This window comes from Xenopus laevis, chromosome 9_10S (genome assembly GCF_017654675.1).
Source record: "Xenopus laevis strain J_2021 chromosome 9_10S, Xenopus_laevis_v10.1, whole genome shotgun sequence".
Classification (NCBI taxonomy): domain Eukaryota; kingdom Metazoa; phylum Chordata; class Amphibia; order Anura; family Pipidae; genus Xenopus; species Xenopus laevis.
In genome coordinates this window covers 84,749,201-84,766,852 of record NC_054388.1, presented here as the reverse complement: position 1 = coordinate 84,766,852, position 17,652 = coordinate 84,749,201, and the positions used below count along the sequence as shown (strand labels likewise).

General features: G+C 37.2%; 1 protein-coding gene across 5 annotated transcripts in view; it reads right to left on the bottom strand.

The window, feature by feature from the left end:
* Positions 1-200: 200 nt before the first annotated feature.
* LOC121398856 (RNA binding protein fox-1 homolog 1-like) overlaps positions 201-17,652 on the bottom strand; it is a 351,364-nt gene continuing 333,912 nt past the window's right edge. For 3 of the 5 annotated variants that reach the window (XM_041578303.1, XM_041578305.1, XM_041578306.1), the window contains 2 exons: positions 3,025-3,100; positions 201-1,047 (listed from right to left, as the gene is read on the bottom strand). In XM_041578303.1, the coding sequence (XP_041434237.1) occupies positions 925-1,047; positions 3,025-3,100 (199 nt within the window). In that variant the 3' untranslated portion in view covers positions 201-924. The remainder of the gene's footprint in view (positions 1,048-3,024; positions 3,101-17,652) is intronic. The other 2 variants (XM_041578304.1, XM_041578307.1) reach the window with 1 other exon arrangement.

Below are 17,652 nucleotides of genomic sequence, written 5' to 3'. Positions count from 1 at the left end.
TTATCAATGATATCAATAATTTAATATACTGGAAGAAATATAAAAAGAATGCATATCATGATCTATATATATATATATATATATATATATATATATATATATATATATATATATATATATATATATATATATATATATATATATATATATAGATAGATAGATAGATAGATATAGATATATATAGATATATATACATTGTATTTATTGTATTTTTTTTTTTCAATATTTTTTGTTTTGTTAATTTTTTTTAATCTCAAATTTTTTTTCTGTTGGATTTATCCTTACGCCTCAATACCTACTTGCTGTTTTAATATGTACTGCCTAATGGAATGGTTTAAAAAAGATCCTTATGTTAGCTTCCCCTTGATTAATATGTACAAAGAGTGAAAACGTCAAAACTTAACACAACCTTTGGCTCTGGACTTTGAATAAATACTTTACAACACTAATAAGAGTAGGTGCAATGACAATCTTTTGCATTTTTTTTATTTAGCTTTATAGCCCTCCCCAAAATGAAAATATATGCAATTGCAGAAAAATTCCTGCTATAGTCACACTCTTACAAAATGTAATTTTTCAATATTGTAATATTCAGCATATATAATTATTTTACATATTATAGCAATCTTGATTGTGGCCCTAAAATACTTTTATTCATATCTACAGTAGTTGCTTTTTAAATCAACCACAAAAAAATGTCTACAGCCAACAATCAACTACAGAACCTTCAGAAATTAAAGACCCACAATAGTAAAATACATAGAACAAAAATATCTGAGGTATAAGATAAAAAATGTAATTTTCCATTTTTTAATGTATTTTTTAAGAGTTGCTAAAATGATGCACTACTGCATGTATTGCAATACCCAGGCCTCGGAAAGCTTCTTTTTTCCCCACACTGGAAGAGTTTTATGGTATTGTCATTTAGTATGGAGCAAAACGGCTGTATCCCCCTCGGTATATACTAGCCTGTAATGAAGAAAGAACGAGACCGACATCATCAGCATGGCTCCTAGTCTTGGCATCAGTGATGGGTGCAAAAGCATTCTGAAATAAAGCAATTTCATGGGTTGTTTTTTAATTTGCTTGTATGAATATTTTAATATTTAATTTTTTGTATATTGCAGATTGCAGATTTTTTTTAATGCAGTTAATTAAACCAACACTGATAAAAATTGCACAGACAGATGTGCACACTGCTAGAATATCTTAAAAAATAAAGTTTGGAAGGATTAGACTGTGCTAATGAATTTAAGTAAGCAGCATGTTGGGAGCTTCAGATGTGACCAACACTCATTAATCTGGTTATTCCTTTTGCCTAGTAAGAAAACTTAGCATGGATCATAATATTTACATTGTGTAGGGATCTATAGGATTGCTATGCACCTATAGAGTTAAATCCCTACCTTCCTTCTGTACTCCTTTGTTATTAAGTATAAACCCTGTAACCTTTCCTTTAGTACATCACTAGTTATTAGCCAAAGGTGTAATGACCACTTCCTGCCACACTTCCATATAGTGTTGGGAAGGAGTGGCCTCTTCCTCTTTGGCTCCTGGTGTCCTTGAAGCTAGGTGTTTCCCATTGAGCCTGGGATCACCAAGCCCCAGTAAAACCACCGCCCCAAAGGGACCTGTACCCTTTGGTGATTAAGTTGGGGACCAGGCAACCCCGTGAATGAGGAATAGCTATACTAGGTCAGTTTTGTAATAGACTCTCTAGGAGAGAAAGACAGAGAGCATTTAGCAGCAACAGCAGTTGTCGCTCCATCAAGGATTGGTAGCAGGGAGTAGCTTTCCAAAGGCTTCTTTGTTTGCCTTTAGTGCAGGGACTCAGTGGACAGGGTATTAGGCTTTAGACTTCGTCTACCTAACTACTTCACTTGTGATCCTGATCCCCACATAGGTATATCTGTCTTCTGAGAATCGATGTACACTTGACTACTGAGACTCATGGGAGATACAATCCTCTGCTGTATCATGTGATTTGTCCTCAGTGAATATCACCTGCTATCGACTCATCTCCTGCGTGAGTAAACCTGTGGTCACTTGCATTCGGCTTTGTAAATAAATCCCCAGAACCTCCTGGCGTCCAATCAATCTATTTTTAAGTACAGTAGCCTGTGTGACCATGCTTATTACCATTAGCTGGACACCTAGGGGCAGATTTACAAATGGTCGAATATCGAAGGGTTAAATAACCCTCGATATTCGACCCTCAAAGTAAAATCCTTTGACTTCGAATATTGATGTCAAAGGATTTACCGCAAATACTTTGATCGAACGATTCGAAGGATTTTAATCCATCGATCAAAGGATTTTCCTTATGGGGAAGGTCCCCATAGGCTAACATTGAAGCTCGGTAGGTTTAAAGTGGCGAAGTAGGTAGTCAAAGTTTTTTTTAAAGAGACAGTACTTCGACTATCGAATGGTCTAATAGTCCAAACGATTTTTAGTTTGAATTGTTCGAATTGAAGTCAAAGTCGTAGTCAAAGGTCGTAGTAGCCTATTCGATGGTCGAAGTACCCCAAATAAAACTTCGAAATTCGAAGAATCCTTCACTCAAGCTTAGTAAATGTGCCCCTAAGTATGTCAACAAGCCTGGGAATAGGATGCAACAACTGAATGGTGCTCTGGTAGCTCTGGAATCAGTTATACTGTATATGTTGCATATATCAGGACCCTTGTTTTGAGCTAAAGAGATCATGAGTGAATGCATATTTACTTCAATGGAAACTCCTGGAACTGTAGCAGGGTGTCAGTTACACCAATGTTTTGATAACAATACTATGTACTAATAGGGCCCAGTCTCAAGGCCAGTTAGGGTGAGATTTTGAGTGAGTACTTTGCTGTCCAAGATAACCTAATAACTATTATACTGTGACTTCCACTGTACATTTCCGTAACTTTACTATGAGCTAAGGTGGTACAACCGGAAGGTCAAATAGGGTGATATTTGAGGCGAGTGCTTATTTACATACATTATCCATAAGCATAAAAAATTTAGCAAATATAAAACATGCTTACCATGGTACCAACGCCGTAGGTGGCTGCTGGAGCAAGTGTGTGGTGGTAGGGGTCGGCAGCATAAACTCGTCCGTAACTAAAAATGAAATAAAACTGCAAATCATTAAAGCACGTCAATTCTATACAAAATAATGTAATGTAAATGTAAATCATGTTTTACACAATATAGAATTAAAAAAATATATACATAGCCAAAAGTATTTCCAATCATGTCTTATATATAACGGGTGAAAAGAAGCAATTTTAAAATGAATAATGCACATACTAATGTACAACCTGCAGTACTATATGGGGATATTTATAAATGATAACACATTTTTGGATACATCAAAGATACCTTTACATATCACTGTATTTAACAATTGAAGGAAAAAATGTTTTAGATTGTACCTCCATTTAGGCAGGCTTGTTGTTCTTTGCATAAAATACTTGTTATCCTATCTGATTGTATGCTAAAAAATGTTACCTCACATTGCAATAATGATGCACTAAATGATAGAATGCCTAACAAGTAGTGATGGGCGAATTTATTCGCCAGGCGCCAGCGAATAAATTCACAAAAACGCCTGGGAAAATTCGGCTGAAAAAATTCGCCGCCGTCGGAAAAAAACGAGACACCGTTTCGCGAATTTTTCGCCGTTTCGCGAAATTTTAACGGCGAAGGGAAACGGTGCAAATTCGCCCATCACTACTTACAAGGTAAAACATTCAACAACCTGCATATTCTTCACAATTTCATTGTTATGGCATTATTTTTATGGTTTGCATGGTTAGTATTGTTCTGCTTTAAAAGGTCATGGTAACTGCATTCTTAATAATTGCAGATATCCTACTATCCCCTATCCCTATCCCACTCTATTTGCCACTTGTCATGCTTATTTTATAATATCCATTATTTGGGTTTATGCTTCTTCTTTCAGAGTTAGTTTGTGTTTGGTTGTTATTCTATCCACCTTTGATTTGTCATATATAACCCTACTCTGAATAGTTATATAAGCATTTGCAACTGCAGTCTCTCAGATGCATGTGAGGCATTTGAGCTTCTTTATAAAGTATTGAAATAACCTATTTCTATGGAATATTACATAATTGCTAATAAAATGCTTCTGCAAAAAGAATCAAGCAACAAAACACACAGCTCTGAACCAGGCTAAAAAAATACACCTTCGCAGATATGTGAATATGTAATAACATGTTCATAGGTACGAACTTAAACATATTAATTTAAAGTATTTTTTCCTTTGTCATTCTAGGCATAGTTTACTTTTAAATGTACAACACTACTAAATGCTGAGTCACACAATCAGTTCATTGGTGGTCCATTTACATTTGACTCTGCATTAACTATCTTATTTATTTTCTGCAATTGTCTAACTCTTCCTCTGCTCTTTTCTTCTTTATTTCATATTTGGTCCATTCATGAAAGACAACTTCCTTAAGTTTTGGTCTTTTTTTGAATTTTCCTCCTTCCTTAACTCATAAGTTATATAATTAATGATTAACTCATATAATTAATTATTTAACAATACTGTATATGTTGAACCTCCCAATTAGTAATATCAGAAGGGTGAAAAAATGTATTATGTCAAAAACAATATGTGCATAGGAATAAAAGTTGGGTGTGCCAAATGTTTAAAGTTTGAGTATATCTTGTTATTCAAAGCAGCACACTGTTCTCTTTTCTGCTACCATACAAAGCCTACAGCATTGCCTTTCGCTCATATTGAAAAAAACATACCTACAGATTAATTTTATCAAGCTTGTGCTGCTGACATACCAGTATATGCTTACACACAGGGGCGGAACTACCGGGGGAGCAGGGGGTGCGAGCGGGCCAGGGCCCCCCGGCAGTCCGTGCGCTGCACATATCCCGGCCAGTTCCGGGTTTACCGAGGGAGGCGGGGGGCCCGCCCCCCTCTAGTTCCGTTTCTGCTTACACATGACAAAGTCTACTTCACAAGGTTTACTCATGAGGTACTGGGCGAAATTTATTCGCCAGGCACGAATTTGTGGCGAATTTGCGCGATTCGCCGCCAGCGAATAAATTCGTAAAAAACAGGCGCCGGCGTCAAAAAACGGGCGCCGGCGTCAAAAACGGGCGCTGGCGTCAAAAATGAGACGCCGGGGCTGTTTCGCTAATTTTTTGCCGTTTTGCGATTTGTGTTTGATGCCCAGGAGTGCGCGGCCTCCAAATATTCTACTTGTGTTAACATTGCACTTGCTGCTTTAAGATTTCAGAGGCAGTGGACCAACCAAATCATGTGGCTCAGTAGGGTGAACTTAGACATATTGCCATAATTCTGTGTACTTATGACAGGAAGATGAATGGCCAAGAAATAAGCCACGTTTTTATTCGCAGCAACAAGACCCATTCATTTCCAATGATAAATATCAAATTGCTCACCGATATCTTGAAACTAACCAGAATTATAATGTTAAAACCCCCTTAACTATAATAATGTCTTACAAAAACATACAATGTGAAACTGAGATTTTACCACTTTGCAATAATAGATTGGGCTGAAACGTTCTCAATTAAAACACAACACAACTATTTGTCCTCTAAATTAATATTAAACCATCACAATTCTCAATATAATCTCTTAGAAAAGAAATGGAACATAATTAAGCACCAACCAACAGCATGTTGCTCAACTTAATACAGTACAAAAAAAAGCCACAACAGCCAAATGTGGCAATGCTGCAATCCACAGATTGTGTTACTGTTAGGCAAGGCATTTATATGAGCAAATTACAAATATCAGAGGGAGAAAAGCCCTGCATAAAATACATATTAAATGCCTGATAAATAGAACCAGTGCAGTGGACTTCTTTTCATGAATTAGCAAGCAATCTTTGAGGAGTCTTTTCTGTAAGTTTATATGGATCCTCTGTATCTTTTAAGTATGAAATAATGTCACACATCATTTGTCAGTTCTGCACTGAAATGCATATGCAGCACTAACATCATCAATGATTAACTTTATACCTCTGTTCTTTTGAAATTCTCTCAATTTGTATTGGTAGGTATTTCACAAATAAAAACAGTGGCCTATAAAATAATTCCACTTTAAGCATTCAACAAATAGACATAATGCATCAAAGGCCATGGCTCATTTTACATGTCATATTGGTTCATGGTTGGGGATAAATAATATTTTAGACCTTACACATCCTGTGATGATATCACTCTACTAAGCAGATGAATATAAAATGTTGAATGTAGTTATGGGAGAAGGAAGTCAGAGAGAGTAAAGCAGACTGAACAGACCTGTAGCTCTGTGTGCTAATTGTAATATGTATACGTAAAATTCGTATAATACATGTTGTCAGAAGTGTGACTACAGAAGAAACATAGAAGATGGATAATCTTAAACCACCTGCAGGTCTTGACATTCTACAAGTTAATCTATCAGAAAGTTAATCTATCAGAAAAGGTTTCATAAGCACTTTGAATTATACCTCGCTGCCATGGGAGAAACAAATAAACCAGCCCAAGTACAGTCTTCTATCTTTTTACATGTGACTGGGGAAGATGCACTGAAAGTATATAATACATTCACATTTGCCACAGAAGAGGATAAATCATCATCATCATTTATTTATATAGCGCTGACAAGATACGCAGTGCTTTACCTTAGTTATAACAAACAGGGAATAAATGATAGATAACAAACAAGGGTTTACAGAGTACAATAGGATTAGAGGGCCCTACAAATTAGAGTTTACAAACTAAAGGTTAGGGTACAATTGAGACATTAGGATTTTAGAAACAATTTTGTGATTTTTGATACAGCAATGATTGATTAATTAAGGTACATTGAATAAGCTTCTTTAAACAGGTGGGTCTCTAAGGAGTGTTTGAAAGTTTGGAAAGAAGGAGAAAGTCTGACAGCTCGAGGCAGAGAGTTCCCAAGAAAAGCAGAAGAACGAGAGAAGTCTTGTCGACGAGAATGGGCAGAAGTGATGAGAGGAGAAGCGAGGTGAAGATCAGAAGCAGAATGAAGGTTGTGTGAAGGAGTGTATTTGGAGATCAGAGATTAAATAAAGGGAGGGGCTTCATTATTGAGGGCCTTGAATGTGAGTGTTAGTAATTAGAATTTCATTCTAGAGGAGATTGGGAGCCAGTGAAGGGACATGCACATGGGAGCAGCTGATGTTGCGTGGTGAGATAGATGAATGAGTCTAGCAGCAGCATTTAGCATAGATTGGAGTTGTGAAAGGTGACTTGTTGGAATATCTGCGAGGAGTAGGTTGCAGTAATCAAGGCGGGAGATGATGAGAGACTGAATCAGTGTTTAAGTTGATTCTGAACTGAGATATGGTCGTAAATGGGATTTGCAGACTATTATGAAGAAGTTTGAGGAATAATTCAATCCAAAAAAAAGAATATCACAGATGAGATATCATGTTTTACATGCAGGGAGGCATGCCCATTCTTCAGTGTGTGACTGAACTAAAAAAATAAAGCAAAGTCTTGTGAGTATGGACAGTTGCAGGAATCTCTTATCAGACTTGTATGTGGCATTATATCTGATAACATGAAAGGAAGACTGTTGAGAAATACAGTAGATATGAGTCTGGATAAACCAGTTGTTGTTGTTGTGGTAACAGAAACCACAAAAGTGCACTTAAAATCTATGCAGGAAGACAAGAATACACAGGCCTCTATGCAGGAGAGCATACATGTGAACTCTGTAAAACAGGGCAATGTGCACAGTAGCAAGCAAACTAAAACTAAAATACAGTACAAGTTTCATTTTAAAAGATGTGGAGCTGAACATTTCTCATAGAACAGCCAAGCTTATAGTAAAGTATGGTGGAGTCACAGAGAGGAATGGAAAGTTGCTTTGAAAATAGAAAATAAGCTTGCCAGTATTAAACTGGACACTGATGCAAGTTCTGGGTGATGGCAAATAAAGGTGGATGACAATGGCTCACATTTGTGTACATTTAACATACAATTTGGACACTACAGATGCCTCAGGATGCCATGTGGTTTAGATTTGCGGCAAATTTCGACATTTTGCCATGCAAATTAATTAGCAAAATTGTGGCAACAGCTCAGTGACAAAATATCCACCAAGTCAAATAAAAATTGTCATGCGTCAAAATTATTCAGATGCCCATTGACTTTAATGCATTTTGGACCAAATAGTCACACCTATGAAAATTTGCTCACGTCAAAATTATTTTGACGCCCATTGACATCAATGCATTTCTTCGTATTTTCCAATGTTTCGCAAATTTTGCAGTAATTCATTGATTTGCCCATCACTATAAAGCAACTTTTTGAAGGTATTTTTTGAAGGTACTGAAGGTGTGGTGACTAGGGATGTAGCGAACTGTTCGCCCGCGAACTTGTTCGCGCGAACTTCGACCGTTCGCGTCCGCTGAATGTTCGCGAACGTCGCGCGACGTTCGCATTTTGCGTTCGCGTTCGATTCGAATACAAATCGTTCGACCATTCGACCATTCGAATTCCTTCGACCGCTAAAAATCTAACGATTTCCATTCGTTCAAACGATTGTAAGCATTCGATCGAATGAAAAGCATTTGATCGAATGCTTCGATCGTTCGATCGAACGATTAAAATCCTTCGATCGTTCGAATCGAACGATTTTAGCGGGTGTTCGAAGTTCGCGAACCGGCATTTTTTGCCGGTGTTCGCGAACGGCGTTCGCGAACACCAAATCGGCAGTTCGCTACATCCCTAGTGGTGACCTATATTGATGGTATATTTATCTGGGCAGAGACAAAAGAACAACAGAACACTTAGATAAGTGCTGGAGAGGTCTAAAATAAAGAATTTTAAACTCAACAAGGACAAATGCAAATTTGTCTAAAATAAATATTTCTCTAAAATATATTTTGTCAATTGAGGGGATAAAACCAGACTCAAGCAAAGTGGATGCTACAAGACAGATGTCTAATCTTGAATGTAATGCATGAGCGATTCTTAGGAACGGTGACTTTTTTTTAGGTAAAAATCTTCAAATCTTTTTGAAAATACTTCATGAACTTAGTAGAGATGATGTAATGTGGACATGGGAAGAAGAACATCAGCATGCATTCAACAAGTTGAAAATATTGTTGACAGAAGCTCCAATCCTTAAATAGTTTGATGTCCCAAAATCATAGTCCCATCACAAGTGAGAAAATAAATGCTACAACTAGTGCTGGGCAAATCTGTGGCGTTTCGCTTTGCCAAACAATTCACAAGTCAATGGGCATCAAAATAATAATAAAACTATTCTGACCAGTCCCATCACTAGCTAGAACGCATTCAAGAAGGCCATTTTGAATATAAATCTGCAGGAGAAGAAGAAGAGAAGTGTTGTTTTGGCCTGGAATTTCTAGGCACATTATGGACATCATGAAGAATTGTAAAAGTAGCCATTACTACCACACAAGGCACCAAAAAGACTGTGGCAGAAAATAGGAGTGGACTTGTTCACTTTTGATTAACAGGAATAATTAATTGTCAAAAATTAATTAAAGATAAGTGGTTAAATAAAGACACTAATGGGGGAATGTAATGAAAGTGGCAAAGAGCAAAATAATTTGCACAAATAAAAATTTGCATTTTGCAATGCAATATTCTTTCTTATTACATTGCAAATTTGAATTGCGTATTGTGAATTTTAATTGCACATTGCACACTTTTAAAAAAATTCTCATATCAAACAATGCTTCACAGTTTACTTCCAAAGAATTCAAAATTTTTGCTAAAGTATGCGAGTTTTACAATAAAACATCAAGTCCACATCATCCACAGTCCAATAGAATTAGCGAAGCATACAGACTGTTAAATTGATACTTTATAAAATACAAGGAAGATGTGAAGGATCATTTTCTGTTTCTCATGAACTGGAGAAACACACCAATGGAAGATATTGGAGCATCCCCAGCTTAGCTATTGATGGGCAAATGGGTAAGAATATTAGTATCCTTAAATCTCTTGTACCTTAAAACAACTTCTGCAAATGTGCAATCTCAACTAAAAGAAGGGCAAATAAAAAAAAACACTATTTTGATCAAATGACTAAACCTTTACAGCATCTTAAATTTGGTGAAAATGTAAGGATATGGCAGGAGGAAACATGGAGTTTAAATCACAGCAGTTGTTAAACAAGCAAGGTCTTACATTGTACTGGCACAATATAGAAGGAATAAAAGGCCTAAGTGAACTAAGTGAACTAAGATATAGAGAGCAGTTCATCAACAGAAATCCAGAGTGGAGCTACACAAGAAGCATCTCCAGTTAGAAACTCAAGTGGGAGGATTGTAAGGAAGGTAGAGAGAACCGACGCACACCCTTCACCAGATCAGCCCGGTGCTCAATCCCAGAGGATCCGGCAGCCTCCCTTATGCTAGAGAACAAAGAAGGATCTGCACACAGGCATTCAAATTTGCAGTGTTACCTGCTCGTTTAATGTGCGGACTGCAACGTTTCGGGGTCACGCCCCTTTGTCAAGCCTTGACAAAGGGGCGTGGCCCCGAAACGTTGCAGTCCGCACATTAAACGAGCAGGTAACACTGCAAATTTGAATGCCTGTGTGCAGATCCTTCTTTGTTCTCTAGGATTGTAAGGAAGCCACACAGACTTACTAAAAAAAGTGATTACTTCACTGTACTTAACTGTTATGTTTTATATGTTTTTTTATTATTTTAAGAAAAAAAGTCAGACCAAACTAGAATCCACGATTGGATCTTGTTTATTATTAAAAAAAAGCATGATTTAATTGGATCGTGGACAAACATGAAAAAAATCAAGCAAAAATCTGAATTGTACGATTTTTTCCTGTAAAGCCTTAATTTCTTCAGATTTTTGCTTGAAAAGTCCAAAAAAGTCAAATTTTCAGGCTAATTCCAAAACAAGCCACAGAAATTTCCAAATAGGATAGGGACCTCTCCCATTAACTTATATATAACCTCGGAAGGTCGGATTTTCGGATTCAGACTTTTTCCATCCCCGGGTATAAGAAATCTAAAAAAAGAGTTTTTTCCCACTAAAAATTCATATTTAATAGTAAAAAAACTAAAATTTTTCGAGTTTTGCCATTCGGACTTCATTAAATAACCCCCAAAATGTTGAATGTAGTTCCGGGAGAAGGAAGTCAGAGAGAGTAAAAGATTGAACAGATGTGTCTCTGTGTGTTGATTGCAATAAATATAAAACCAAAACAATACACATCCCTGTAGGGAATCAGACAAGTCATTCCCCTTGTTTTTGTCTGTGACATCATCCAGCCCAGTTATAGGCAGTGTTATGTACAGTGTTACAGACAGACAGCCAGAGCAAGATCTGTGAAGCGTGACAGTGCTGCTTAAAAAAACTAATCAGGAAGAGCTTGGAAGGGGCTGTGTTGTACTCTGCTTTGAGTGAACATTTCAGCTTCGGGAGAGCCAGTTTCTATCTCCTGCCTGTGGATACTTTGGCCACTGTGTGATTCCCCAGGGTGAGGACAGGTCTTGCTTCTATACCTGCCACGTGGGAGTGGCTACTACCTCCAAAGGGAAAGGTACTTTGATGCAGGTAGCGCTACCTGGGGACATCAGAGCTCTTGAGAAGGGATATTCCATTTGAACTGAATTGTGCTGGTATTAACCCCTTCCAGAGTATTGGGACTGTGACAATAAAAAGGACTGTGTTGGAGAGACACCTATATAGAGTGATACCTACAGTATAGTGAGTTCACTACAGTTTTACATAAAGTTACATTTGTTTCATTGCAAACTTATGTGTTTTTTTTTTCCTTAGTATTCCCTAGGTGGAGGCACTGAGCTGTAAATCCCAGTTCCCAGTACTTTTCATATGCAAAAGGATTCAGGGCCCTGGATTGCAAAGGGTTAGTTGCTATATCCCTTTGTCAAGTCCTTTATTTGTCAAGTCCAATATATATATATATATATATATATATATATATATATATATACACACACACACACACACACACACACACACACACACACACACACACACACACACACACACACACACACACACACACACATATTTGGTATAGGACTTATTTGCTTGCATCTGTAATATGCTAGTTTAAGTTATGAACTTTTATATTGGGTAACAAAGCAACATAAAATAAAATGCTGCTTATTAAATTAAAGCATTTTCAATTGATAATATTCATAAGTAAAGAGAATACAAGCAATCTTCTTCTTTTGTTTAAATAATTCTGTATGGGAAATCTAAAAATCAAAATAAGGGGACATTACAACATGACATACGTTTTTGTATTTCTAAATGAATATCATTATTTGCTGTAAATCAGTAAATAATATGGACTATCTGTACCATAAACTATCTTTTAATGCTATGATATATGTAAAAGATAAATGTTCAATGGATTTCTTTTGTGATCACATTGTTTTTTAATTATCACTTTTCCATCAAATTTTCTAAACTAAATATATGTGGTAAGGCATGCAATGACATAAGGTTAAAAACTGATGCAAATAATTATACAGTATCCTCACTTTAACATGAAATCAAATTGCAGAATCTCCATATGTATATAAATCATAAAACCCCAGTTTAACCTAATCTTGTCATTATGTCACATTAGACTAGTCATGTGAACTGACCTAGAACGGTACAGATAGAGAATACTGTCAAAATGATAATGGCAGTGAGGCCAAAAAAGGTTTGAATGTGTTTTTATTACTTAATGATTATTCATTATAAAAGCCACAGAAAGTACAGAGTGTTATCTTTTCAAACATGTTTCATATGTTTAAATAATTTAGAAAAGAAAGAGGGAGTTGAAAAGATTTGCAGATCCATATTGGAACCACTAAAGAAGCATATACACAAAATACATACTTCTTACTGTGTATTTTATGATTAAAGGATTTGTAACATGAGGGAATAAAAGTTCCATGAAAGCACTTGCACTAAACGTTTAAATGGTCTGAACTTTTGAAAAATTGGATCCATTTCTAGAGAACATGATATGAGTAAATTATTAACAATAGCAAGCATGAAGCTTTATGTATACAACAGAAAAACATAGCTGGCAAAAGTAAATATACTGATATTTTTATTTATTTATTGTATATGTTTTTATTATGGTTAAGGCTGACATGCTGAAATACATACCAGGACCTATACTGCAAAGAAAACATATATACAAGTATACTATATAGGCAAATTGCAGTTTTGTGAGTGTCTTAAATATAGTAATGTTTGTAAAACATAATCTTGACAACATTTTCAGATGACCGTATAGCAGAAATTGAGGCATTGTTATGATTATTATTATTATTATTACATAAACTGAAAAAATCTTTGTCTTACTAACTTAATTTATTTCTAGTGTGTGATGTTGTGAAGTAGATCAGGGCTGTACAACTGGTGGCCTGCCCTTGTGTGGCCCCTCACCTACCTGCTGTGTTTGTTTACCATGTCTAAACTTTAAATAGTTTCACTACAAAGATTAACTGGCCCCTGCATTGTTTAAACCTCAAATGCAAACTAATCCCCTGCATTGTTCACACTTGTGAAACCTGTATTGTTCACACCCTAAAATCCTGTACTGTTCCCACCTGAGACCCAGACTAAAACTGCTCATATTGTTCACCTGTTCACACTTTATGCAAAATGCTTATGGGGCAGCAGTACCGTATCACTGTATGTAGTACATCTTAGAGTGGTCCTGATGGGTTTCCCTGTCTCCTGCTCTGTTCTGACTTCCCTATGATGCCTGTGTGTGCTGTACTCTGACAGTGTGTGCCCTGCTCTGCCTGTGTGTTCCCTGCTCTGCCTGTGTGTGCCCTACTCTGCCTGTGTGTGACATACTCTGCCTGTGTGTGCCCTGCTCTGCCTGTGTGTGCCCTGCCAGTGTCGGACTGGCCCGACGGGACACCGGGAAAAACCCCGGTGGGCCCCGACCCTCATGGGTCCCCGCCGGGCCAGACCCCCTCTGCAGATTCGGGATATGAAAAAAAAAAATTCTGGCGCTGCGCAGCTCCGTCTGCATGCGCGCCAAGGAACTCTGTTGCGCATGAGCACCAAGGGAGGCCGTTGCACATGCGCGCCCAGCGACTGCGTGAAGAATTCAAGCTCAGCTGGCGCATCACAGTAGAGGGCCCTGGACAGCAGTCCCGGTGGGCCCCGGGCCCCCCAGTCCGACCCTGTGTCCTGCTCTGCCTGTGTGTCACATATTCTGCCTGTGTGTGACATACTCTGCCTGTGTGTGACATACTCTGCCTGTGTGTGACATACTCTGCCTGTGTGTGACATACTCTGCCTGTGTGTGCCCTTCTCTGCCTGTGTGTGCCCTTCTCTGCCTGTGTGTGCCCTGCTCTGCCTGTGTGCCACATACTCTGCCTGTGTGTCACATATTCTGCCTGTGTGCCACATACTTTGCCTGTGTGTCACATACTCTGCCTGTGTGTGCCCTGCTCTGCCTGTGTGTGTGTGATATACTCTGTCTGTGTGTGCCCTGTTCTGTGGAACATAAGCCAGGTATTTGTTCTGGGGGTTTGTTAGCATTCAAAATAAATTATTGTTAGGGGCCCCCAAGGTGTTTAATCATGTGCTGGGGGTGCTGTTTTATCCAAGGGTGAAGAGGAGGCATATGGATTTAAGGGTATGTCTCAATAAATCTTAACTTTTTCACATATGAGTGATAAGTGATATCCCTGCAGTGAGCACCAACCATTTGGTTTTCTGGTGTGCTACGACAATTCTAGTGGATATGATCTTGTGGTAACATGGGTGTGGTTTAAAGTGGGTGCAGTTTAAAAACAGGAAGTGGTCAACACTGGCTTCCATTATCAGCCCTCCACCATGTAGGCCAGAAACATATCAGCCCTCAATAACACAGAAGTTGGACAGCACTGAAGTAGATAATGATCTGGTTTGAAAATAATTGAGAAAGAGCATAAATAAGTTATCAAACATAATATGTTCTCATCCGTTTGATATGTACTTTAGCATAAACATTAATAAATATGTCACACTACAATAAAAACCGACAAACACAAAGTAGTGCTACACACACACTCTCCCCGCTCTTTGCAGCGTCGGGTGCCGTTTTTGACTCTGTCTGCCCAGGTCTGATTCACGTACAAGAAAATTCTTCAGCAGCACTCAGATTATGGTAAAAAAATTGAGTGCTGCTGAAGTATTTTCTTGTACTACAATAAAAACAATATTTAAAAAAAAAGATCATCATTTGAAATATGAGCATAATTCAGTTTTTGAAGTTCACACTGTTAGCAGAGTGCTGATCTGAACTGCATGTGCAGCTTCTCTGTAAGTGAGGACAGACACACCTTCTGTGTGAACAGTAATTTGGTTGCTTTATAGAACTCAGCATAAACACTTCAGCATAACATGTCTGCAACAGGAAGATTTCATAGAGAGCATACATAGGAAATGGAAGAAGACAATCACACAGGGTTACAAGTCAAACATGACATCACATTGCTAAGCAACTATAGACCCTCCCTGCATTTAGTAGTATGCACTAAAACAATCTCTGTCTGTTATTTTCCAACACACACCATCTACATTTTTACAGCACTGCCAAAGTACTTTTTATAACTGCTGAGGATCTGTTCTGCATTGAAGATAACAAGAACATTCATAGTAATTTATTATGCAATATCACCAACATCATTTCTAACTTACTGTTGTTCAAACATAGGTGTGTGTGTGGGGGACCCATAGGGTTAATAGCCCCTATAACTTTAAATCCCCACTAGTTAATTTCCATAGTTACCGGACAGAGGCCCATGCATCTTATTTCTTTAATTAGTATATCCATCTTGGTTCTTAGAGATAGTGACCTCTTTCTGTAACTAACAGAAGCAACATTTATAGAATTTATCACAATAGAATTTGATATTATGTTTGTCCATGAAACTATCCAAGCCCAAGAAACTATCCATGCACAAAATGTCTCTGTCTTAAATATATTGATAATGGGTTGAGTGCAGAGGACCTTTTGTATTTGTCTATTTGTATTTTGTGGTCATACCCTCATTGCACCCCCGCCTAATGATTTTAAAAATTAGTGGTGAGCACAACTTTCCCTTGTTTGTTATAGTTATACAGGAGCAGTGACCAGCTCCGTGTTGTAGCTCCCACCCTTCCCAGCTATAGTCAGATGATCCCACTGGTGTCTAATAAAAGGGCAGCCAAGTTTGGGAGTTTTACTTTGAAAGCTGGTTTAAATGTGTTTTAACCTTTTAACTGCTAGTGATCAGTGTCACTCTGTCCACCCTTTCTATTTATTTAAGCTTTGGAAACTTGGAGGTCTATTTATAAATATTCCAATTTGTGAATTTAAAATGTTCTGTTAAATTTGAATAAACTCAAAGGCTTATAAAACTCAAATGTCTGCTTATTTATAAAAAAAAAAAACTTGAATATAAAAAAATTGATCAGATAAAAATGAAAAAAAAAACTAAAAAAAACTAAGTAAAAAAACTAATAACAATTGCCTAAATACTGCCTAGAAAACAATCCCATTAGAATTTACCTAAACTTGGCTCCTTTTAGATGAAAAAAAAAGTCTAAAAAAGAGTTTTTGAACTATATTTGAATATTTGAGTTTTAGTGCTAAGAAACCCAAAACACTGTAAAAATTTCAATTTGAATCAGGCCAAAATGTAATTTCTTGCACTCAGTATCTAGATACATTGTCAGCAGTTAAAGACGAAAATAACATGTATCGTAAAAATATATAAATCCAATTTGCATCCTTATCAGACTTGATGTATGCAGTGAAACACAGTATTTCATTGGATCAACTTCCAACCTAGCATTATGATTATCAGCAAAGATGCTGAACCAATATATGGGCTGATATAATCATCAAACCCATAACTACAAAGAATTGCCTCCAAAGTCAAAAGTTTAGTTTACTGTATATAGGAAAATGTTTTCAAATATCTTGCATCTGCTTAAAATAGCAGGAATACTATACTGTATATCCTCAACTATATCTCTGTTTGCAATATTATGCTGTAGATGCCTGCCCACAAAAGTAATACCCAGTTTTGCAGATCTAATCAAATGTAGCTGATTTCCATAGAGATAAATAAAATAGACATCTGACTAAAATGGGCATCACCAGTGCAAGCTGTATAATGACACTAAATTGTAAAATTACTTGTGCAAGTGATAGCCTTTCTTTCTTTTAATACCTATGTTGCATTTCAAAATTTAGACAAACGAAATGAGGAACCTGACGAAGGGGCCAGCCCCCGAAACATTGTGTATCATTTGATGTAATCACTTAAGGGGTATATCCCCATTTGCATTAGATCCTGTGTGCCGGTTCCTCATTTCGTTTGTCTCCATTGGATGCAGGGGAGTGCCGTCTCCCTAGAGGATTGAGCACCAGGCTCGGCAGCATTGGAAGGCCAGTTAGTGCGTTCATACTTTCTCTTCTACGAGCATTTCAAAATGTACTCTCTGCTAAGTGCATACTTGGATAAGAGAAAGCTTACATTGTACAAGTACTCAAGAATTTTGGGCAAATGTGAGAGTAATTACAAGCTGGTTAAAAAAGAATAAAAGGGTGCTTGTGGTGCAGTTTGGCTGAGAGAAGACTATGATAAGATCTGGCTTTCACTGTTGATTTCACAGAGTTG